Genomic DNA, 23,699 nt, shown 5'->3' with positions numbered 1-23,699 from the left:
TCTATGCGAGAAACATAGAGAGAAAAGAGGCCCAGCCAGGCTTGGCCCGTACCCAGGTTGGCAAGCGTCGCCTTGTTCCCCTGTCAGGGTAACCAAAAGGATTCCGATGACTTTTGTGCGGCATTGGGGAGGGGTACGTGTAGTTTGTAAAAAACACCTGCGCGCTCCGGTGTCAGATCATGTACACGGCTCGGCGCATGGCGTAATTTAAATTGGACCCCTAGTGTCGCTTCTCCGACACAACGTGGAGAGAGCGACAGAAGGGGAACGTCTAGGTTACGAATGTAACCTCCGTTCCCCGATGGAGGGAACGAGACGTTGTGTCCTTCCTGGCCACGTCGCTGAGCCGAGCTGCTGTAGTGGCCGGACCATTTCCGGCTCCTCAGAAAAATCCTGAATGAACTCTATTATTTGCCTCGCCTTTATACCCGTATGTCCGGGGGCGGGGTATGCAAACACTAGCTGCCAACTTCTCATTGGGTTTTTTCATAGATCAGAGGTATATTCGGTGCTCAAGAGAGACCCCTAGTGTCGCTTCTCTGACACAACGTCTCGTTCCCTCCATCGGGGAACAGAGGTTACATTCGTAATCTAGACGTTATTTGTGTAGACTAGTTGGTAACAACAAAGTGGTGGAATTATTGATGCAGAAAACTGTATAAACTGATATTAGAGAGAAGAAAAAAGTAATTAACTTGATGCTGTGCATGAAAAGTGTCCGTATATATATATATATATATTTGCTCATTATCCTACATTTACATTTATTAATTTGGCAGATTTTTTTATCCTCATCTCCTCTTCCTGTCTGACACCAAAGGCTCTCTCGCCAGCACTACAAGTTGTGTAGCACCACACCTGAAGCATTGCTGTCACCATTATTACTTTTGGGAGTACAGAGCAGACCTCCGTTTTATTGGTGAATGTCCCTAAAGCGCATCTTCCAAACGTCTCCTTATTTTGTACTCTGCATTAACAGTGAACCTTGTAATAGTCAATTAATTTTTGTAATTAGCAGGATCCTACAAAGGTCCTCCAATGTTTTCACTAATCCTGGAAGCTTTTATATCGAGAGGAATTTGTGAAAAAGAAATATTACAAATGAACACTTATAGAAGCAGATTGTGTAAAATAGATTTTTAGTGAGGTAAATTACAAATGATTGTAAAGTTATGCACAAATGTAATGAAGTTACAATGATGAACAGAACTATATGCTCACATTTCAGCACTGTCACATGGACAGCAACTCTCTTAAGTAGCGCTAAAAGCACATCATTGCATGTTCATGATAAGTGCAGTTTTTGGAAAAGCCCGTAAACAAATAACAAACATTCGTAAAATGACTCGTAGAAATGCTCTTAACAGCTAAGATCGATCGTTATTGAGAAATGCAGCACAGAGCAGTAAGTAATTAAAGCAACGGCTTGTGTGCTGGGACTGACCGTGTCAATGCCTCCACACTGTATAGCAGAGCCTGAAGAGATGTAGCCAGAGCAGCTATAGCAGCAATCTCATCCCTTGCTGCAGATGCTGACTCTAGAGTCTGTGTGTTACCCTTCAACTTCTGCAGATAACAAGGAACCAAAGCCTCCAGAACCATCAGCATCTGCAGACTGACAGGAAAAAAGAAACCAGAGAATTTCTTCCTATTTTGAATGATCCTTTTAAGGCTACCCATTGACAATTTGTTTGAAATCTGCAAGTGACAAACCTGCGGTAGGATTCTGGGGCATAAGCAACCACGGTGACACCCAACTTAATGGCCTCACTGATCGAGAAGGCCAGATCTTCATTACCATAGCAAAAATCTGAAACCAAAAAACACTTTGATAGTCCCCAATAGCGAAATTTGAGCACAAGAGTAGATCCAAGCTACTGTATGTATCCTTCATGAGCCCAACATGAAAACTTGCCTAGAGAACGGAGAGGTTTCTCAGCCTTCACCAGCTCCAGAGCATCTAGGGAATCTGCAGTCTCTCCCTCCAAAGAAACCAGGAGGTCAAAAAGGCACTGTGAAGACACGCCTTTCGATAGACCAGTACTAGTGCGTATCTGGAAAAGATCACTTCATAAATGCACTGCAGAATAACATGTGTTAACAGAATTACACAATCTACAGTAAATGAAGGGTCTTTAAAGGGATAGCTCACCCATTAATTTATGAAAATTATGTCACCATTTACTCATTTTCATGTCGTTTAAGACCTGTATGAGTTTCTTTCTTCCGTGGAGCACAAAAATGTATGTTTAGCAAAATGTACAAGCTACTCTTTTCCATAAAATGAAAGTTATATTGCATTGGAAAAGAGCAGCTTGTATATTCTGCAAGATAACTCCTTTTGTGTTCCATTTAAGACATCATAAAGGTTCAGAATGACATGAAGGCGAGTAAATGATTACAGAATTTTGGGTAAGCTCCTGAACAACTCCATTGTATGTTTGAATCTGCAACTTTTCCTAAAGAATATATTAACCATTTAAAAATGTAAATTATTAATACAATTTTAATTACAGTTTATTTTACAAAAAGTAATTTTATAAAGAATAAGCGCATACACTCACCGGCCACTTTATTAGGTCACCTATACATCTATTATTCATGCAATTACCTAATCAGCCAATCATGTGGCAGCATTGTATTGTATAAAATCATGCAGATACGGGTCAGGAGCTTCAGTTAATGTTAACATCAACCATCAGAATGGGGGAAAATATTTGATCTCTATGATTTCGATCGTGGCATGATTGTTGGTGCCAAACGTGCTGGTTTGAGTATTTCTGTAACTGCTGATCTCCTGGGATTTTCACACACAATACTCTCTAGAGAGTAAAGACAAAGGGTTGTTAGTGAGGTCAGAGGAGAATGGCCAGACTGGTCCAAGCTGACAGGAAGGTTACAGTAACCCAAATAAACACACGTTACAACAGTGCTATGCAGAAAGCATTTCTGAAAATACAAAACATCAAACATTGAGATGGATGGGCTACAGCAACAGAAGACCCCTCTGGGTACCACTACTGTCAGCTTAGAATAGGATACTGGATTTCTGCTGAGGTACACAATTGGTAAACTCAATGCCGCCTCAGTTTTCTGTTCTTGCCTGTCAAGAAGTGGAGCCCAACATGGTCTTCTGCTGTTGTAGCCCATCCGCCTCAAGGTTTGACATGTTGTGCATTCTGAGATGCTATTCTGCTCACTACAATGGTACAGAGGTATCTGAGTTACCATAGCCTTTCTGTCAGCTCGAACCAGTCTGGACATTCTCTGTTGACCTCTTTCAACAACAAGACATTTTCATCCACAGAACTGCCGCTCAATGTTTTTCGCACCATTCTCTATACACTCTAGAGACTGTTGCGTGTGTAAATCCCAGAAGATCAGCAGTTACATAAATACTCATATCAGCCTGTAGGGCACCAACAATCATGCCATGGTCTAAATCACTGAGATCACATTTTCCCCCACTCTAATGGTTGATTTGAACATTAACTGATGCTCTTGACCCATATCTGCATGATTTTCTACATTACACTGCTGCCACATGATTGACTGATTAGATAAGGTTAAGTTGCCAATGCATTCTAGGATTAAGGTTATTAAAGATCAGTGATCTTACAGTGAATTCAAGCAGTGGCGCCACACTAGCGAAGAGCTGCAAGATGAACGGTTTACGGTGGAGAATATAGAACTGCCTGCAGCAAAACTCAATCCCTTGACGCAGCAATGGGTTACTCTCATAATCTGCATATGTCTTCCATGTGCAGTGAGGCAAAGTAACAATAAAAAACAAAATAAACATCATAAAAATAAGACATTATAGAGGAAATGGGAAAAGATACATAGTTTTGTATGTGTGCTGCTAACCTGCAGCATGGTTGGAAGGATCCACTGATAGCCGCTGAGTGAGAAGAGGTGGTTAAAGTGTACAGCTGTGTTGATGGCAGTGGCACTGTATTGCCTGAGGAGGGCGCTGTCCTCAGGGTGCAGAAGCAGGGCACCATTAAACACATTCAGAAATAGCATAATCTCATCACCCCAGGGATATTCACTGGGCATGCCCAGAAACATCTCCTCCAGCAGTTTAATCCACAGAACCTTATGTAATGTGTCCAAACCAAAGAGCTCTTTGCCTGAAAAGGTAATACAATAAAAATCATTGCTACTTGCTGTGCATGGTTTCATGCCACTCAATCAATACCTTGTTTTTACAGTTAAACATGCACTTCTCAACCCATAATTTAAATGAACACCTGCTAGGCTTTCTAAAACACCAGATAGCCAACTGAACAGAGACTGAAGGCTAAGGTACACTTAGTTTTTGCGCACAACATTCCGCCTCTCACACGGTTGAGAGCTTTAAGACCTTTTAAAGTGTACCGTACAGACTCCACTGTTTGTGATACTTTTTAGTATAGTCAGACTGTGTAGAATAAGACGGGTCACTGGTATACTTATGAAAGGGAGAAATCGTAATGCTGAATATGCAATTGGAGGAATAGAAGCCCTGCCTTAGTCAATCACCTTTTTGATAGAAACGCCGCTTGCCAGTTTTCATCGAGAATGTGTATATACAGTACACTGGCTGGACAACCCTGAAAAATAAGCTGTTTTCCATTTGACACACTATACACTCTGCAGTTACACTAGGCTCTCAGCCTTCTAGTGCATGAATTTTAAAGTGTACTATTGTTCCAAATGGAAGACTAAAATTGATTTACTCCACGGAAGCACTTGTTGTATTTCAGCTGATGGAAGTGACGTTTCAAATGCAGGCAATGTGTTGCTGCTAGCTTAAGCATGTTAGCCAATCTAAGTTCAACACTTATATTTCAAACAATGTACATATTCGCACAGCGTGGGGGTGATGGTAAAGCATTTATCTCACATTTGCAAGGTGCTGTCCTCACAAGTTCTGCTAGTTGTCACATTCACCATTAATTAAAATGTATTTGTCAGGCCAGCAGCACAGCCAGGTAATCCTGCCCTTTATTCTACACAGCGCTAGCCACGACCATTGAGTGCATGAAGTGTTCCAAATTTCCAGACATTTCTTTAGTTGAAGAAGTGCAACATCCTGGTACCGGTTGTTTTTTAAAGGCATTTTCAGTGTGAACATACTACTGCAGAAATTTGAGAGCATGTTTATATTTTTTTAGTGTGATCTGACCTGAAGTAGCAAAATGTATGATAAGATGTTGTCAGACTTTATTGCTGATTTAATATATATTATTTTCTAATCTTGACCATCCATTTTGGAGATTTCTGTCTTTCCCCAATCAGGTAGAAAGGAGCTGTAAGCTATCCATGGAAAATAGCTTACTGCGGGTTGCCCAGAGGTGTTACATATATGGCCGCAGAGTGACTTGTCATAAACAGACTTTGGTAAAGTCAACTCCAGGTGTATGCGTAGACAACGTGCACAGACACACATCAACAAAAAAATGGGCTGTGCGCAGACTGTGCTGATGACAAAATACACACTGTGCATGAGACAGACAACCAAAGTATACTTTATCCTTGAGAAGGCAAGATTTACAGTAACAAACACATGAACAGGAAAAAAAACATGTTCCCCTTCTGTCGCTCTCTCGCCGTTGTGTCGGAGAAGCGACACTATGGGGTCTCTCTTGAGCGCCGAAATATGCCTCTGACTTATGAAAAAAGGCCAATGAGAAGTTGGCAGACAGTATTTGCATACCCCGCATCCGGACATACGGGTATTTAGGCAGGCAAATACGGGAGTTCATTCAGAAAATTTCTTCGGAGCCGATGGTCGTGCATGCAGTCTGCTGCGAGTCACACACCAGTTCCTGTTTATTCCTCTGACGCTCTGCATGCTGTTGGATTCGATGGCGCATGCACGGCTGTGCAATGTTGCCCCTGGGCGCTTCGACAGCGCAGACAACTCGAAAGAGTTATTCTATAAAGAGTGATTTTATTTAAAAGAGTAATTTCCTCTAAAAAGAGCAAAACACAGCTGCGTTGGACATCCTTTTCAGGACGCGTCTTTTTAAAGATGTTTTTCCGCCCCTGTGTAGTTTCTGGATGCGGATGATTTCTCCCCACCTCTGATGATCATAAAAACTGCCTCGTGTACCTGGGTGCGATCACACGCAGGCAGCGTTTTTATGAATGGTCTATGTTTTCAGTGCGAGAACATATCCACCCTCTGTGTTAAAACGGTCCCAGACCGCTCCCCCCTGCACGCCATGGCCCCCGGAAGTCCACCGGGCCAAGGCACTTCAAAATTTGCACTTGGATAGTCCTGTTCTTGACGTGCCGCAGGAACTGCACTCGAACAGGCGATGGCCACCCTCGTGGTCCGGAAACGTAACACATGGACTGGACCTGGTCGCAGTACAGGAGGTAGACAAAGCACGCTTTCTCAAATGCTCCCGTCTCCCAGCTCCGTCCATTCGGCGACACCACTTGACGACTCCGCCCAGCAGTCCTCAGCAGTGAAGAAACAGACGGAGGCTATTTCACACATCTTGCCCTGCCGCAAACCTACTGCCATGGGCCATGCCCTGTCTGCTCACCGAGGGAGTCCTCTGTGTTAAAACGGAAAGAGAAAGTAAGAAAGTGTTGCTCCGCCTCAACAAACAAGAGTGGGCCCAGCTCTCAGCCCCAGTGTCGAGCTCCCCGCAGAAGTTGGACGCCCCTCGTCTCATGGACCCCCTTGAGGACCCGGAAGGCTCCCAGGCCGACCCAGAGACCGAGATGTTAGCTCCGGAGCTGGTAAGACAACTCTGTTCCCTGGTGGGGGGCCGGGAGGAGAATCTTTTTGTTGAATTCATTTCATTGGCCGCACCCCCTAACATTCTCAAAAATAGAGCTATTTCCTTTTGTCTCTGGGTCACCTGGCCCGCAAATGCCGTTCTCACAGCACTCTGCCGCCAGATTTCAACAGTCCTGGGACACTGGATACGGACACCGCCCACGACTGTTCCACAGCCGGCCAGTTCAGACAAGTCTAGAGGACGCCAACATCGGACCTCCTCCTCAGTCACGAACCTGGCCCCTGCCGGACCCTCGGAGCAAGGTAAGTGCTTTGAGTTTGTTCTCAGCACTAGAGCCTCGGGACACACCCGTGCCTCCCGACGCCACACTACCTGCTCCGTCCCGCTGCAAAGCCCCGCCAGGTACGTCCAAAATACTCGTCCCCTTGGTGCCCCTAGCACGGAGTTTAGAGGCGTGGCTTTCACTGCCCAACCAGTCACGCTGGCTGCACCAGACCATTCGACTCGGTTACGCAATTCAGTTTGCCAGGCCCCCGCTCCCCTTCGTGGGCGTCACTCTTTTACTCAAAGATGAGATAGAGCCTGTCAACCGGCGAGTTTTCAACCAGGCTTTGCTCAAACTCCCGTTCAAAAAAACCTTCTTTCTCAGGGACGGGGCACGCTCTGGCATTCACATCCAGACCTCTGGAACCTCCACGTCTGGCCCCTGGACGGGACGCGGAAGAGCTCGCCGGTCTACCACCGACCATCGTAGACACAATAAACCAAGCCAGATCCCCTTCTACCAGGCATCTTTACGCCCTAAAGTGGCGCTTGTTCGCAAATTGGTGTTCTTCCCGAGCCGAAGACCCACAGAGGTGCACAGTTAGGTCAGTGCTTTTGTTCCTACAGGAGAGGCTCGAGGGGAGGCTGTCCCTGTCCACCCTCAAGGTGTATGTCGCCGCCATCGTGGCTCACCACGATACAGTAGACGGCAATTCTCTGGGTAAGCACGACTTAATCGTCAGGTTCCTAAAAGGTGCCCGGAGGCTAAATCCCCCCGGCCAAGCCTGTTCCCCTCCTGGGATCTCTCAGTGGTCCTCGCGGGCCTCCAGAGACCCCCCCTTCGAGCCGCTAGACTCAGCTGGACTCAGGGCCCTCTCTCTCAAAACGGCCCTGCTGATCGCGCTCACCTCCATCAAGAGGGTCGGGGACCTGCAAGCCTTCTCTGTCAGCGACACTTGCCTGGAGTTCGGTCTGGCAGACACATATGTGATCCTAAGACCGTGACCGGGCTACGTGCCCAAGGTTCCTACCACCCCCTTCAGAGATCAGGTAGTGAAGAGGCAGACCCAGCCCTTACATTGCTGTGTCCGGTATGTGCTTTGCGTATCTATTTGGACCACATGCAGAGCTCTAGACGTTCTGAGCAGCTCTTTGTCTGCTTCGGGGGACAGCAGAAAGGGAACGCTGCCTCCAAACAGAGGCTCGCCAACTGGGTTGTTGATGCCATTTCATTGGCTTATCACACCCAGGCCGTGCCCCCCCCCCTTTGCGGGTTCCAGCGCACTCAACCAGAAGTGTTGCGTCCTCGTGGGCACTGGCCAAGGGCACCTCCCTAGCAGACATCTGTAGAGCAGCAGGGTGGGCAACACCCAATACATTCACGAGATTCTACAATCTCCGGGTTGAGTCGGTATCGTCTTGTGTCTTCTCAGGTCCGAGCCCGTAGAACTCGGTAACACGCTGACGAACTGGCCGGGTGAACCACTTGCAGCTAGCGCCCTTTCCCTCAGCCGAGGTAAAATAGTGTGCCTTCTTTCCCAGGAGATCCCACCTCTCGGATCCCTGGTTGATTCCTCCCTAGCCCTCATGGGTCTGCAGTTCAGGGGAGGAACTCGCCGACCCAATCCACTATGGGTACTTAATCTACCCTGTACTGGATTAGGTGCTCCACAGGTTAAAGGCCTCCTACGCGGACTCCCCCTGTGTGTAATCTCCGCAGTACTGTCCCCTCACGAGTGGACCCCCGTGTCTCACTTAGGCAGTTCCAGCTGCCTCGGTCGCCGTGCTGTAGCAACTCCCCCCTCTACGAGGTTGGATCTACCACCGCGTCAGCTTTCCCACATAGGACCTAAGCAGCCATGTGATGTATTCGCCACCTTTACCTCCCCTGCAGGGTAGGTGTGGTCTCCGCAGGGTCTTCTCCCCCTGAAAGAATAGGAAACTGGGTAAGACCCCCTTCCCTTAATGCATGTAAGGGCCCTGGCCGTGATTGCTCTATGAGAGAAACATAGAGAGAAAAGAGCCTTGTTCCCCTCACTAGGGTAACCAGAAGGATTCTGATGACTTTAATGGGGCATTGGGGAATGTATGTGCAGCCTGATAAAGCTAGTCGCATTTGCACGTAAGAATACCTGCCCGCTTCTGTATCAGCAGTTCACGTACACGGCTCAGCGCATGGCATGATTTAAGTGGGACCCCTAGTGTCGCTTCTCCGACACAACGCCGAGAGAGCGACAGAAGGGGAACGTCTAGGTTACGTATGTAACCTCCGTTCCCTGATGGAGGGAACGAGACGTTGTGTCCTCCCCACCACGTCCCTGAGCCGAGCTACTGTTATGGCCGGACCATTTCCGGCTCGTCAGAAAAATCCTGAATGAACTCCCGTATTTGCCTGCCTAAATACCCGTATGTCCGGGGGCGGGGTATGCAAATACTGTCTGCCAACTTCTCATTGGCCTTTTTTCATAAGTCAGAGGCATATTTCGGCGCTCAAGAGAGACCCCTAGTGTCGCTTCTCCGACACAACGTCTCGTTCCCTCCATTGGGGAATGGAGGTTACATACGTAACCTAGACATTTTTAAACATAACAAAAATGGCATAGTTGTTCAAAAAAGAACAGCTGTTTTTATTGTTCCAGTTAGTAGTGCAAAATTATTAGGCAACCTGTATGCTGACTGAAAAAGGCCATATAAAATACAGGACTAGGATCACATTGTTTTCCAGACTCACCTAAAGGCTCATTGAATAGGGTGAACTCTGCATCTATGGCAGTGCGTGGAAATGAAGGAAGTCGTAGAAGGTCTTCCTGAAGCATGGAGACGTGGGATTGTTTGTGCATGGCAGGCATACGCTGGGTGAGCGAGATGATGAAAAGGACTCGGCCGATCTCTTCCAGCTTTCTAGAAAACACCTGAAAAAACATACAAACCACATGAAAGGAAAGCACTAAGAGGTCATATAACAAATGATTGATTATCTGTGTGATAAAGTATCTGAATGTAAATGAGAAATCTGTTCTAATTAAAACATATTATAGGGTGAATAAAGCTAAAGAGGGACAACTGGTAAAGTTTGACACTTAAGATTAATTATATATGATTATGTGTACATTCTTCACTTAATAAAAATTTGCATTAAGTTCATCCTAAACTAGTATGGGATGAACCTGATGTAGCCATTTAAATCACATAACGGCAATGACAAATTAAGAGTCCCAATTTACCCTAATTCACCCTACATGGAGTCAAAAATGATTCTGCTTTATCCATAGTTTTCCTGAGCAACCAATGGGTGGTGCCGTGTTGATTCTGATTGCCGCTGTACTGTTTTCTGAATCTGGTTTCCATGATGCCCGACAAGTCACGTGATAAGATGCGTGGACTGACGGTCTCAGAAGCGGAGGCAACTGAGACTTGTTCTCAGCCACCCAGATTGAGGTGAGTAACTGCGCCACCACGAGGACCTACTAAGTAGTGGGAATTGGACATTCCAAACTGGGAGAAATGGGGATAAAAAAATCTAAACAAAAATATAAGCATAAACACAACACGTCAAGAAGAGCTATCTGTTATTTTAGTGGATTACCTGTTTTAAAGGAGCTTCAGGTGTTTGTGTTTGTCCTCTGTGTTGATATCAGACACACTAAAGAAGATCAGTGAAGCTCTCCTGATTGTGTATGTATCAGCTTTTTAAAATTTTATGATCGGATGGTAATTTCCTTTTGAAGCTGCTTGTAACATTCAGAGTTTAAACTCTTGTTTTAGAGCAACAGTTGATTGACAGGTGAGGGGTGGCGCTTCACTTCTTCCGGGATGCATACAATACACAGATTAGCGTTTACACCTCAAATATGATGTGGTCACATGCGTTTTTTTACGTGGTTTTTGTGATCCGATCACATAACATTTTAGACCCATTTTAGACCTGTATTTCGGGCTGACCACATGTGATCGATCACCCGAATTGCATATTAATACCAGGTGGAACAGGGTCTAAAAATTAGTTCCGGCCTAACTTGTGCAGTTGTTGGCTGTCTCTCAACTCATAGTTAATAATATCAATGAAACTAACCTAGAGCTATCGCTTCATGTCATCTACCAACACTGGTGAGGCACTCTCAAAAGACAGTCATTGTGACTCTGATAAGAATCGACATTATGGAGCCACATGTTTTTGATTGGGCAATTTAATATGCTAAACATAAAATGATCCACTAAATACATATGCCGATGCGAGTGAAAACACTGGAGACCAGAAAACGAAAACAGGCATCCTTTATGAATCATGGAATGCTTCTGCATTCAGGAAAAGGTGGATAATGACACCTTACTCGTGTTACTCATACTCCTTATTATGTTAGCTGAACCTGTACCGAACCTGGTTCATTAACTCTCCTCCACTGAGATTCACAACACACACCTGTTTCTGAATGAGCTCCTGTCCCTTTTCTGGAAGTATGTGAACAAGGTTGAGCTGAGGAGACACTGATCTTCTGAAAGGGTAGATGTCACGCACATAGGTCTGATATCGAGATATGTACCAAAACAGAAGACAATTTTCAGTCAATATACAAACAATGTGGTGTTTACAATTACGTATGCACACAATTTATCCAATGAAAAGCCTAGATCAGTTCAGATATTAGCACAACAAACCTTAGCATAGTGGATAAGGTTCCAACGTTTATCCATTAGAAAATAGTTAGCAGACCGAGCTTCTGGTATATTGAAGAATTCAAGACACTCCTGGTGTGAAAAACATAAGCATTATGCCACACAAAGAAGAAGCTATACTGTGAATATAGAGCTAGAATGTATTGTTAGTAAGGACGTGGAGCAGAGATTATATTCACAATACAGCAGGACACAAATTCTCATTCAAAAAATTATTTTATTAAGCAAATTTAAGAAATAGTCCCTGATAGGTAAACCCACATTATTCTTTAAGTGCTGTGCACTTATATATAAAATACAGCTATATAAACAGGTGTTTTGTGTATTTTAGTGTGAGTGGCACACAATTTGGACCAAAACTATCCATTTTATAATCCTGAATTCAGTTTAGTCAGTCTAATAATGATCTAATAACTTATCCATATTGTTGTTTGTGCCATGTTGTGCATTATTCACAGACTGAATACATTTTGTACCACTACATATTCCAGTCATAGAAAAACTGCTACAGCTATGACAATGACCTTCAAAAGGGCTTCAAACTGGGTGTCTTCATGCACTGGTAACTGGGTGGGAATATCACATTCATTCTGTCCATGAACGACTAGGGTTTTGGTTCCTAGGTACGCAATTACAGGTACAGTAATGAGAAATATGAACATGATCAGGACAATAGTAAGATATTATGCTGGTTTTCATGCAACTTGAGGATATTATTCTCTGTATGGAAAAATGATGAAATATGCAACCTGGCATGGAGGCAGTAACCAAGAGCTTGACCTCACACTGTTCTTTCTTCATAGTCTGTTTAAGGTCTTTGAAAAAGAGTCCCTCCACATAACCTACCACCTCCCATAGGAAGGTCAGTGTGGCTGATATGGCATCCATGCCCCACTCACAGGGAGTCCTTACAAAGTACATGATCAAGCCCACCTTAGAGAAAAGGAAAAAAAAAACTGACAAGTTAAAGTCTGACTAGTTCAACTTAGGATTCTAGGGCTGTATTAAATAAACATCCTAACTCTAGAATAATATCTTATCTATTAATGACCATGGTGATTTCAGTTAGAATATATACACTCACTGATCACTTTACCAGGAACACCTACTTATTCGTGCAATTATCTAATCAGCCAATAATGTGGCAGCAGTGCAATGTATAAAATCATGCAGGTACGGGTCAGGAGCTTCAGTTAATGTTCACATCAACCATCAGAATGGGGAAAAGTGATTTTGACCGTGGCATGGTTATTTGTGCTAGATGGGCTGGTTTGAGAATTTCTGTAACTGCGGATTTCCTTGTATTTTCATGCACAACAGTCTCTAGAATTTACTCAGAATGGTGTCAAGAACCAAAAATATCCAGTGAGTGGCAATTCTGCAGATGGAAATGTCTTGTGAGAGAGGTCAACGGAGAATGGCCAGACTGGTTCGAGGTGACAGAAAGGCTACGTTAACTAAGATAACCCCTCTGTACATTTGTAGTGAGCATAATAGCTTCTCAGAATGCACAACGCAAATGCACAACACAACAAACTTTGAGGCAGATGGGCTACAACAGCAGAAAACCACGTCGGGAACTTTATTAGGACCATAGTGTTCTTAATAGAATGCTCAGTGTATGTAAAAAAATAAATAAAGAATATGCTACTGAAAATGTACTTTGTATTCTAATTCAACTCAACTCAACTCAACTTTTATTTATAGAGCACTTTCAAAACCACAAGAATGGACCAAAGTGATGTTCAGAGATTCCCATTTTAACGTCAAACTTAATACATACAATGACAACTAAAATACTTATACAAAGCCAAAGAAATAAAAACTTGGGAAATAAAAGCAAGTGTAAAGATACAAATTAGAGATTATTTTCACGTGTTTTGAAATAGGTTTTTTAAACCAACACAAAAAAAACATCACTAGAGAAAACTAGCCCCGGTCACCCCATATATATTTAATCACCTCTATAACAAGAGACCCTGTTTCTCTATGCTTCATTTATTTAGCAGACATATCCTGAGACAAATCCTTCCTTAGTTCTCACATTAATGTTCAAAAAGCAAGTTAAAATCTCACCAGATAGTTAAAAAGAATGTGTGAGGTCTGTGCAGGCAAATCCCCAATGTTAAGAAGCAGTTTCCGCAGCATGTACATCAGCTCATCCTGAGGACAATAATCATAAAATTTTACACCACACTACCTTTCTGAAAGCTGACTTATCAGTTTTTCTTACCTGTCTGTTACTGACTGTGAGTTTCTCTAGGAAGTGTCTAAGAACCAGTGCTGGATCTTCAATCAGGCAGTTCCACAGGACTTGCTGAGCAACAGCACATACTATTGGAATATGAGTGTTACTTTTTTAGAGGGAAAACCCAGTAGTTTGAAGGTTTAAAGGAACAATGGGTAAAATGTTTTTAAAAATTGCATGCTGCAGAGAATGTGAGCAAGAAAACATGAAGAAGTGTTCCTTTCACATACATTATGGCAATAAAAGGGAAAGGAAAACCCAGAGTGGAGCAGGAGCGGGTTTTAACAGAATGCTTTGAAATTTTCGTTGCTCCAATCCGCACATTTAATTTGGTTTGTTGGAAGATTTATTTGGCACTCACCTGCAACTCCATCCTCCCGAACATCTCCATCTTCCATCAGGTGCACAATAGGTAACACGGCAGCACAGATGCATGGCGGGAAGACGGCCTGGGGGGGCTGCAGCATGTGATGTGTTGGTGTGAGTTCTGTTGTGTTCTCATCATCTTATAAGGTAAAAAAAACCCAGCAAATAAAAAAACGATAAAATCAATGAGTGGCAATGAAAATATCATTTTATGACTCCTGATCTAAATGTGTTTGTGGGAAGAAAATGAACTGATCATAGAGTCCAGAACGCTTTTTACCTTCAGCACTGAGCACAGACCGCATTGACCACACAGAGCCTCTGCGGAAGGAGTAGTTTCTGTGGGAGTTACTGGAGGCACAGGAGGGGCTGACGGACAGACGACGAGATGTCAGGTTCATCACATCTTCTACTGACAAAGAAGCGGACACCACATATTATTTTTGCACATAATTTCTTCATCTAAATGAGCATGTTCTGAAAGGGTTGATCATGTACAGTCAGAGGGTTGATCACTGAGCTTAATGGAAAATTAGTGGTCCAACAGCAAATGCTGTCAACTCTGATTTAGACGTGTCCTTTCATTTAAATTTGTTAATTTAGTGCAATTAATTGTATGAAAAATAATAAGTAAAAAAAATACATTTATAAATTAATAATGCCTCCTGACCTGTATGTACATTTTGTAATAAATGTGTGTACTGTTCTGGCATCATAGCTTTTCAAGCTTGAAGTTTGTGTAACTTCATATTTTTGTGAGCTGCATCAGCAGGGGGCAGTTCTCAAAGCAGCAAGATCAGAGAATGAGAGCTGCTTTGCATCCAAAATCACGTACTGTCAAAATTGTACTGCATTTGATGAACACACGTTTAAGCAGGTTAGGTATGCCTATATGTATGCATATATAAATAGATTCTGGACATACTTCATCCGGGGACGTAGGTATTGATCTGTGACCTCAATATATGACGTAATAACAAATAATCTATTCTTGTTTAGTTAAACAAGCACCATATAAGAAAAAAGAACAGCTTTCTTTCTTTAGCACATACAGTTTAAAAGAGCCGTCCGATCCAGCATTTTGAATGTGACATCTCCTCAGCTCCCAAGGTATTATGGGATAGTGAAGTGTCCAGTCGATCCACACTTCAGAATCTCACCAGAAGTAGTAGGTCACTCATGTATTTCTCACTTACTTATTTATGAATACTGAGAATTCTGACGTACTACTCCATTGGCATACTTAATTGGCATACTTTATAGTAGGGAAGTATGGATATTCGGATGCAGCACAAATCACACAGGATGTGGGAGATGCGAACCAGTTTAAAACTAGTGAGATTGTCCAAAAGCGCCCATCTGATGCATACAAAATGCAAGAGCGTGTTGAGAACAGCACAAATTGATAAACCCAATTGCAAAATGTATTGCTGTGAGTTGTAGATTTATGTTCAATGATATGGGAATAAAACAAATTATAGTTTATTGACTTCTAAAACCACTTTTTGTATCATCTAATCTGTGCTTTACTCATCTGCCACAATATACTATATATATATATATTTTTGCAAACTAAAAATATGAATTATATACCATATATAATTATGTATATAATTTATAATAATATGAATTTTAATAATAATTCAGGGATAAAGTTTTAAATTCTGAAAGTTACAGTATATTTTCATAGTACAATTAACTATTTTATCTCAGATCCCTCATGATATAACTCCTTTAAAAATAGTAGAACATAGTCCAAAAATGGCACACCCTCTTCCTCCTGCTCGGGCGGGGGGCTACATGTGGGTTCATAGCAAGCCTCCTGAGCGATAGGGATGGCAGTGATGATGCTGGCCTCACGACCGAGTCTCCTCTTCTCTTCCTCCTGCTGCATGTTTTTCAGGATGTGCTCTGCCCGTTGGTGAGAGCGAGACACTGCACGCGCCGAAAATGATTTCTGAAACACAGAAATATAGGCCCAGTTTAATCCAGCTACTAAGATCTACTTTGGCTAATCTAATCACAAGTGACCATTTACACCTGGTAGTAACATGCATGCCAAATTTTTTCGCATGATCTCTGTCACTGCATGTTAATATAAGGCAGCCATACTGAAGAACTGTGAAGTCTTGTGCATGTACAGTATATATATATATTTAAAAAATGTCCGATCATTTGGTTATTTCCTCTTAAATCTGTGCATAGTTTGATTGACAGGTAAGCAGGCAGTTCTTTGCTGTTGTTAGAATCCATGAGAATCTACACTACAACTGCAATGTGGATGGAATTGTTTTCAATTTCTTCCGAATGTTGTTGAAGTAAACACATCTCAAAATGTTTTGCACCCCATTAACACCTGTATTTAGCATTGTTCCATTTCAAACATATACCTTGAAATGTATGTCATTAATACCAGATGTAAACAGGGCAGTAGAGGCAGCAGATAAAGAACTGAATGAGTGGCTGGTAACAAAACATTTCAGGTGTATGACTTGAGCCAGTGGTTTGCACTCAGGAACTCATACATTAAACAAACCATGCACAATAAAATAACAAACCGATCTGATTTCATATTCCAATGGGTAAAGATTGTGGGAGAGCTTCTGTTTCACAGTCTTTCTTCAATACTTGACTCTTTCTTCCCCACTCCACTCTGGCTCAGGTCACCAAAAGTGCACTCAGAATGCTTAAATTACACATTATTTACTCTGTGAATTCATGTTTTTTCCCTTTCATGTTTGGTATCATTTTAAATGTTTCAATGTGACTGGTACAATGATCTCATTTCCACACCAATAGCATAATCCATAATGAAGATTTGAGAACTCAGGAAAACTCTTCAGTTCTTTAAGGGGTGTGCCTTTCTTAGGGTCCTTGGTTAAATACATTCTGGCCCCAGATAAGATCTGATTTGAGAATGATCAAATATGCTAATTGAGTTATGATTGGAATTTAGTCAAAATAAATTAAAACCAAATTTTAATAACTTGAGAGATATTTTCCAGAGGTGCCGGAATAGATATACATGATTGAAATCCTTCAACCACACCACCGGATCCCGGCCCCGCGGAAACAACCACCACTTGTAATTTTTAGTGTCTTTAGTAAGACATAAACATCCTGAGATTGGAATGTGGCACAACGGTGAATTGCTCAAAAGCTGGCAGAGAAAATATTTCAGAGCAGAGGATAACTAGAAACATAATTATCCAGTATAGACATTTCCATGACTTTAAAGATGTCATTAATTTCAATAAAGTTTCTATATCTGGAAATCAAATTTTAATATTTCCTAATATTTCCGTGTTTTCCTTAACTGTGAGAACCCTGTCCTTTCCTAAATGTTTGCTTGGCCATTTTGCCTAATAGTAGGATAGATTTGGTATGGTGGGTCAACACTCACACTTACAGACTGATCTTCACTGATTGCATCAGGAACACTGCCAGCATTAACAGGTACCCATGGAGGGTCAAATATGGGCACACAAGGCATTCCCAGGATAGGAGAGGGCAGTGTGAAGTTAATGCTAGGTGGAGGAATCTATGCAAGAACATACACAAAGGGTAAAAGAGGTTAGAGATTATTGATTTACAACAAAATAATATCGGAGCAGAACATTCATAGAAATTAAAAGTGAACAAGCAGACAGCAGTCAAATTTTCATCGAGAAGTCTGATTGTAAAGTGTTTCTCCATCAGTAATACCTTGAAGATCTGCTGAGCGCCCTCCTCCATGCGAGGCCACACCTGGTACCGGAACCTCCATACAGTATAGAATTTCAGAACAGAGTTGATCCTCTGACCTGCTTCCTGGTGCTGAAACTCAGCCATCATCATCTCAGTTACTCCATCCGGTACCTTCACCGCACACAGCAGGAACATGGCGGCTGTGTATGTGTATTTGCATGATAGTGTTTAACGTATTTAGAGAGAGAAAAGAACCATAAGAGTTGGATGGATGCGCACATGCTGGCACTGTTAAAAACCCTAGTGAGCCATCTTGCCATTTTCTGTCTACATAAGTTGCTAATGTACCTTTGAAGGCTGCATCCTAAATACAACCTCAAAAGTGACCTAAATAAAACTCTGGTAACAGTCACTCACCTGTGACAAATAAATAGTATCACAAGAACCAGACAAGAGCTTAATCTAATTCCCACAGTTGATTTCAATTTTGATGTTGCTCTATTTGATGCTTTCATAAGCACAAAACATACATGGAAACACAAATAATTTTTAGTTAGAAGATATTACTCAAAACATAGTAATTCAAAATGTTTTCTATTTACACTTTTCAGTAGTTCAACTGATGTTTTTTCAGTGGCTGATGCAGATACCGATATCTAGAGAGCAGAATGGCTGATATAAAATGCAGATATACATAAATCAATTTCACAACAGCACATCAGGGCCCGCATTCAAAAACAAATCTTAAAGCTAACTAGCTCCTAACGTGGAAATTTAGGAGCAACTCATCCTGAGGACTTCTAAATCCCTAAGAGTGACTCACAAACAATCCGAAGCATGGCTGCTACCGTCAAAATTAAAAATAATTAAAAACAATATATTAGTATACTATTATGACACTGACCATTTAACAAGATATTACCTGAATCACAATGAAGTTTATGTATTTTAATAATCATGCATATTAACATGATTAATATTAAGAAAAAAGGGGCATTCACGGCCATCCATCTATCTATCTATCTATACACACACACATGTCCAAGTGCTACAGTACATAACATTTTTTGTTTTATTTACACAACATCAACGCACAAATTGGTGGATCTGTGAGGCAGATACAGCAGCAGTAAGTTTAAAAGCTCTCAGCCCCAGCGTCAAGCACCCTGCAGGAAGCGCACGACCCCCCTCTCACGAACCCCTTCGAGGACCCGGAAGGCTCCCAAGCGTTCCTGAGACAGACGACCCAGGAACCTAGATGTTTGCTCCGGAGCTGGTAAGCAGACCACTCCGTCCCCCGGTGGAGGGAGAATTTTCAGTTAAGTTTATTTACTTTGCCGTACCCACATTCTCAATAAAAGGGCAATCCCCTTTGCGTATCTACTTGGACTGCATGCAGAGCTTTAGATGTTCTGAGCAGCTCTTTGTCTGCTTTGGTTGACAGCGGAAAGGGAACGCTGTCTCCAAACAGATGCTTTCAAACTGGGTAGTGGATGCTATTACGTTGGCCTATCACACCCCCATTTACATGCCATTACGTAAGACGTGCCCCCCCGCCTTGGGGGTCCGAGCACACTCAAAAAGAAGTGTTGAGTACTCATGGGCACTGACATGGGGCACCTCCCTAGCAGACATATGCAGAGCAGCGGGTTGGGCAGCACCCAATACCTTTGCGAGATTTTACAATCTCAGGGTTGAGTCAGTTTCGTCCCGTGTTTTCTCAGGTCCGAGCTGGTAGAACTCAGTACACGCTGACAAACTGACCGGGTGGACCGCTTGCACATAGCGCCCTTTCCCTCCATCGAGGTAATACTGTGCGCCTTAACCCAGGAGACCCCATGAACTTGTCTCCCTGGATGACTCCTCCCTAGCCCTCTGGCCCGAATTCGCCGACCAAGACCAATGCGGGTACTCAATTTACCCTGCACTGGAATAAGTGCTCCACAGGACGGACCCCCACGTGGACTCCCCCGTGTGTATTTTCCGCGGTACGGTCCCATTGCAAGTGGACCCGCGTCTCCCTTGGGCAGTAATCACGGACCCCCGGTCACCGTGTTTGTAGCAACTCCTCCCTCCCAATGAGGTAGGATCTACCACCGCGCCATTCTCCACATGTGACCTAAACACCCATGTGATGTATTTCACCACCCTTTACCTCCCCCAGTCTGGGCAGGTGTGGTCTCCGCAGGGACTGAAAGAATAGGAAAACTGGGAAAGATCGCCTTCCCCGATGTGTATGATAGCGTTAAGATGGCCCCAGCCGCTTTAACTCTATGCGAGAAACATAGAGAGAGAAAAGGCATGGCGCGGCCTGCTCCCATGCTTGGCACGTTGCCTTAGTCCCCCCTGTCAGGGGTAAAGAACCAGAAGGCTTTGACGATTTTATGGGGCGTTGGGGAAGGGTACATGCAGCCTGGCACAGCTGGTCCCTTTGGCACATAAAATAGCTACATCGTCAAAGCCTTCAACAGTACATGTACACGGCTCAGCGCATGGCGTGATTTAAATTGGACACCTAGTGTCGCTTCTTCGACACAACGTCGAAGTGAGCGACAGACGGTTAACATCTACGTTACGGATGTAACCTCCGTTCCCTGATGGAGGGAACGAGACATTGGGTCCTCCCGGCCACATCGCTGAACTGAGCCACTGTTGCGGCCGAACCTCATTGTCGGCTCCTCAGAAAAATCCTGAATGATACAGACTCATTTCCCTCCCTTTATACCCGTATGTCCGGGGGCGGGACATGCAAATTCTGTCTGCCAATTTCTCATTGGCCTTTTCTCATAGATCAGAGATGCAAAAGGCTCTCAAGAGAGACCCCTAGTGTCACTTCTTCGACACACCGTCTCGTTACCTCCATCAGGGAACCGAGGTTACATCCGTAACCTAGACGTTTTCAATGCTTTGGAGTTGTTGAGGTACAAAGAGTATTTCAATAATATTTCAAGGCTTTATAGACACAAATTTACACTTATGTATAAAAAACTTGGCAAGAAAAATAAACCGATTAATCAGAAAATATTAACTTTATAAAGCAAAGAAAAATATATAATTTTATAAAACATTTATAGCTGTAACGGTTACCCTCTCTTGTCCCTCTGTTGCCCTTTGTTTGTGATTTTGTCACTTTTGGTATTTCTTAGTTTTCACTTTAGTCCCTTATTTAACTCCACAGTCCTCTGTTAGCGTTCGTGTTCACTGTTCATTGTTTACACCTGCCCTTGTTAATTTGCCTTTGGTTTCTGTTAATCACCTCGTTATCTTGTTTGAGTTCTGTTCTCTCATTGGCCCCTTTTCCCATGTTTTGTGTATTTATACCCCGTGTCTTTGTTCAGTCTTTGTCGATCGTCGTTTGATGTTTAACCTGATGTTTCTTTCCTTCCCGAGTTCCCTGTTCGTGTCAACCTTGGTCAGCTCATTCAGTTTATGTTTAATTTCCCCATCGTGGGTTGTTGCTTTGTGTTTTTGCCCTGGTTATTCAGTTAAATAAAGTTCAACTGCGTTTGGATCCGCACCTCCTCGTCAGCCTCATTACTCAAGCGTAACAATAGTTAAAATAGAGGTACGTACAAACAAACCAAATTTTCTCCAAAATACTACAGTGTGGACACATTCCCAAAAAAGGTGAGGGGCAGATTCATCTACAGCATTACAGAAGGAACAAAGTGGATCTATTTCTGGGAGCATGTTTCTTAAATAAAGATTGACTGGGTAAAAATGGTGTAACAGTTTAAAGGACACCTCCTTAATCTTGTTGGTAATTAAGACCATACGACCTGCGTCAGACATGCTTGTGTCTCATCTCGGGTGTGTTGCGTCATAAAAATAAAATGTTTAGGTCACTGTGTCAAGTTAAATATAGTTTAATACTCAATCTTTAAACACATCTTGAGATGCCTTAGTTAGGATTTGCGCTGCATCAAGTGTTTTGAACGCAAGACCGTAACGCATGTTTGTGTTGTGTGTCCGCTGAAGTGTTGTTAATGTTTTGTTCACTGTAATAAACTGTGTGTTGCTCACACAGCTGAAATTTCACTTACTGCCCTGCTTGAAATACAAGCTTGCATTTCTCAGGAAAGCCTTGCGATTAATTGCGTTAATATTTTTAAATGTTAAATCGACAGCCCTAATATATATATATATAATTGCATTAATATTTTTAAATGTTAAATCAACAGCCCTAATATATATATAATTTTTTAATATTTAAAGATAACTATGTATAATTATTTAATCATTATATATTTAATTATTGTTATATGAGGGGCTTTCTCAGCAAATATTTGTATATGCGATTAAATGCTATTAATCGTGATTAATTAATTCAAATTTTAATCGAGTGAAAGCCCTAATATACACTCACCTAAAGGATTATTAGGAACACCATACTAATACTGTGTTTGACCCCCCTTCGCCTTCAGAACTGCCTTAATTCTACGTGGCATTGATTCAACAAGGTGCTGAAAGCATTCTTTAGAAATGTTGGCCCATATTGATAGGATAGCATCTTTCAGTTGATGGAGATTTGTGGGATGCACATCCAGGGCACGAAGCTCCCGTTCCAACACATCCCAAAGATGCTCTATTGGGTTGAGATCTGGTGACTGTGGGGGCCATTTTAGTACAGTGAACTCATTGTCATGTTCAAGAACCCAATTTGAAATGATTCGAGCTTTGTGACATGGTGCATTATCCTGCTGGAAGTAGCCATCAGAGGATGGGTACATGGTGGCCATAAAGGGATGGACATGGTCAGAAACAATGCTCAGGTAGGCCGTGGCATTTAAACAATGCCCAATTGGCACTAAGGGGCCTAAAGTTTGCCAAGAAAACATCCCCCACACCATTACACCACCACCAGCCTGCACAGTGGTAACAAGGCATGATGGATCCATGTTCTCATTCTGTTTATGCCAAATTCTGACTCTACCATCTGAATGTCTCAACAGAAATCGAGACTCATCAGACCAGGCAACATTTTTCCAGTCTTCAACTGTCCAATTTTGGTGAGCTCTTGCAAATTGTAGCCTCTTTTTCCTATTTGTAGTGGAGATGAGTGGTACCCGGTGGGGTCTTCTGCTGTTGTAGCCCATCTGCCTCAAGGTTGTGCGTGTTGTGGCTTCACAAATGCTTTGCTGCATACCTCGGTTGTAACGAGTGGTTATTTCAGGCAAAGTTGCTCTTCTATCAGCTTGAATCAGTCGGCCCATTCTCCTCTGACCTCTAGCATCAACAAGGCATTTTCAGCCCACAGGACTGCCGCATACTGGATGTTTTTCCCTTTTCACACCATTCTTTGTAAACCCTAGAAATGGTTGTGTGTGAAAATCCCAGTAACTGAGCAGATTGTGAAATACTCAGACCGGCCCGTCTGGCACCAACAACCATGCCACGCTCAAAATTGCTTAAATCACCTTTCTCTCCCATTCTGACATTCAGTTTGGAGTTCAGGAGATTGTCTTGACCAGGACCACACCCCTAAATGCATTGAAGCAACTGCCATGTGATTGGCTGATTAGATAATTGCATTAATGAGAAATTGAACAGGTGTTCCTAATAATCCTTTAGGTGAGTGTGTGTGTATATATATATATATATATATATACACACACACACAGTATCTCACAAAAGTGAGTACACCCCTCACATTTTTGTAAATATTTGATTATACCTTTTCATGTGACAACACTGAAGAAATGACACTTTGCTGCAAT

At 42.7% G+C, this 23,699-nt stretch overlaps 1 protein-coding gene across 1 annotated transcript in view; it reads right to left on the bottom strand.

The window, feature by feature from the left end:
* LOC127646294 (protein unc-80 homolog) overlaps positions 1 to 23,699 on the bottom strand; it is a 123,486-nt gene that overhangs the window by 16,682 nt on the left and 83,105 nt on the right. The window contains exons 32-48 of the mRNA XM_052129823.1: positions 18,001 to 18,182; positions 17,705 to 17,836; positions 16,066 to 16,252; positions 14,576 to 14,707; positions 14,291 to 14,434; positions 13,915 to 14,015; positions 13,758 to 13,844; positions 12,431 to 12,614; positions 12,206 to 12,300; positions 11,664 to 11,753; positions 11,428 to 11,529; positions 9,739 to 9,919; positions 3,868 to 4,133; positions 3,620 to 3,754; positions 1,916 to 2,054; positions 1,714 to 1,810; positions 1,445 to 1,615 (exon numbers count right to left, since the gene is read on the bottom strand). Coding sequence (XP_051985783.1) covers positions 1,445 to 1,615; positions 1,714 to 1,810; positions 1,916 to 2,054; positions 3,620 to 3,754; positions 3,868 to 4,133; positions 9,739 to 9,919; positions 11,428 to 11,529; positions 11,664 to 11,753; positions 12,206 to 12,300; positions 12,431 to 12,614; positions 13,758 to 13,844; positions 13,915 to 14,015; positions 14,291 to 14,434; positions 14,576 to 14,707; positions 16,066 to 16,252; positions 17,705 to 17,836; positions 18,001 to 18,182 — 2,425 coding nt within the window. The remainder of the gene's footprint in view (positions 1 to 1,444; positions 1,616 to 1,713; positions 1,811 to 1,915; positions 2,055 to 3,619; positions 3,755 to 3,867; positions 4,134 to 9,738; positions 9,920 to 11,427; positions 11,530 to 11,663; positions 11,754 to 12,205; positions 12,301 to 12,430; positions 12,615 to 13,757; positions 13,845 to 13,914; positions 14,016 to 14,290; positions 14,435 to 14,575; positions 14,708 to 16,065; positions 16,253 to 17,704; positions 17,837 to 18,000; positions 18,183 to 23,699) is intronic.

This window comes from Xyrauchen texanus, chromosome 7, assembly GCF_025860055.1.
Source record: "Xyrauchen texanus isolate HMW12.3.18 chromosome 7, RBS_HiC_50CHRs, whole genome shotgun sequence".
Lineage (NCBI taxonomy): Eukaryota > Metazoa > Chordata > Actinopteri > Cypriniformes > Catostomidae > Xyrauchen > Xyrauchen texanus.
Note: the sequence above shows the minus strand (reverse complement) of the source record. Positions and strands in the feature narration are given on the sequence as shown.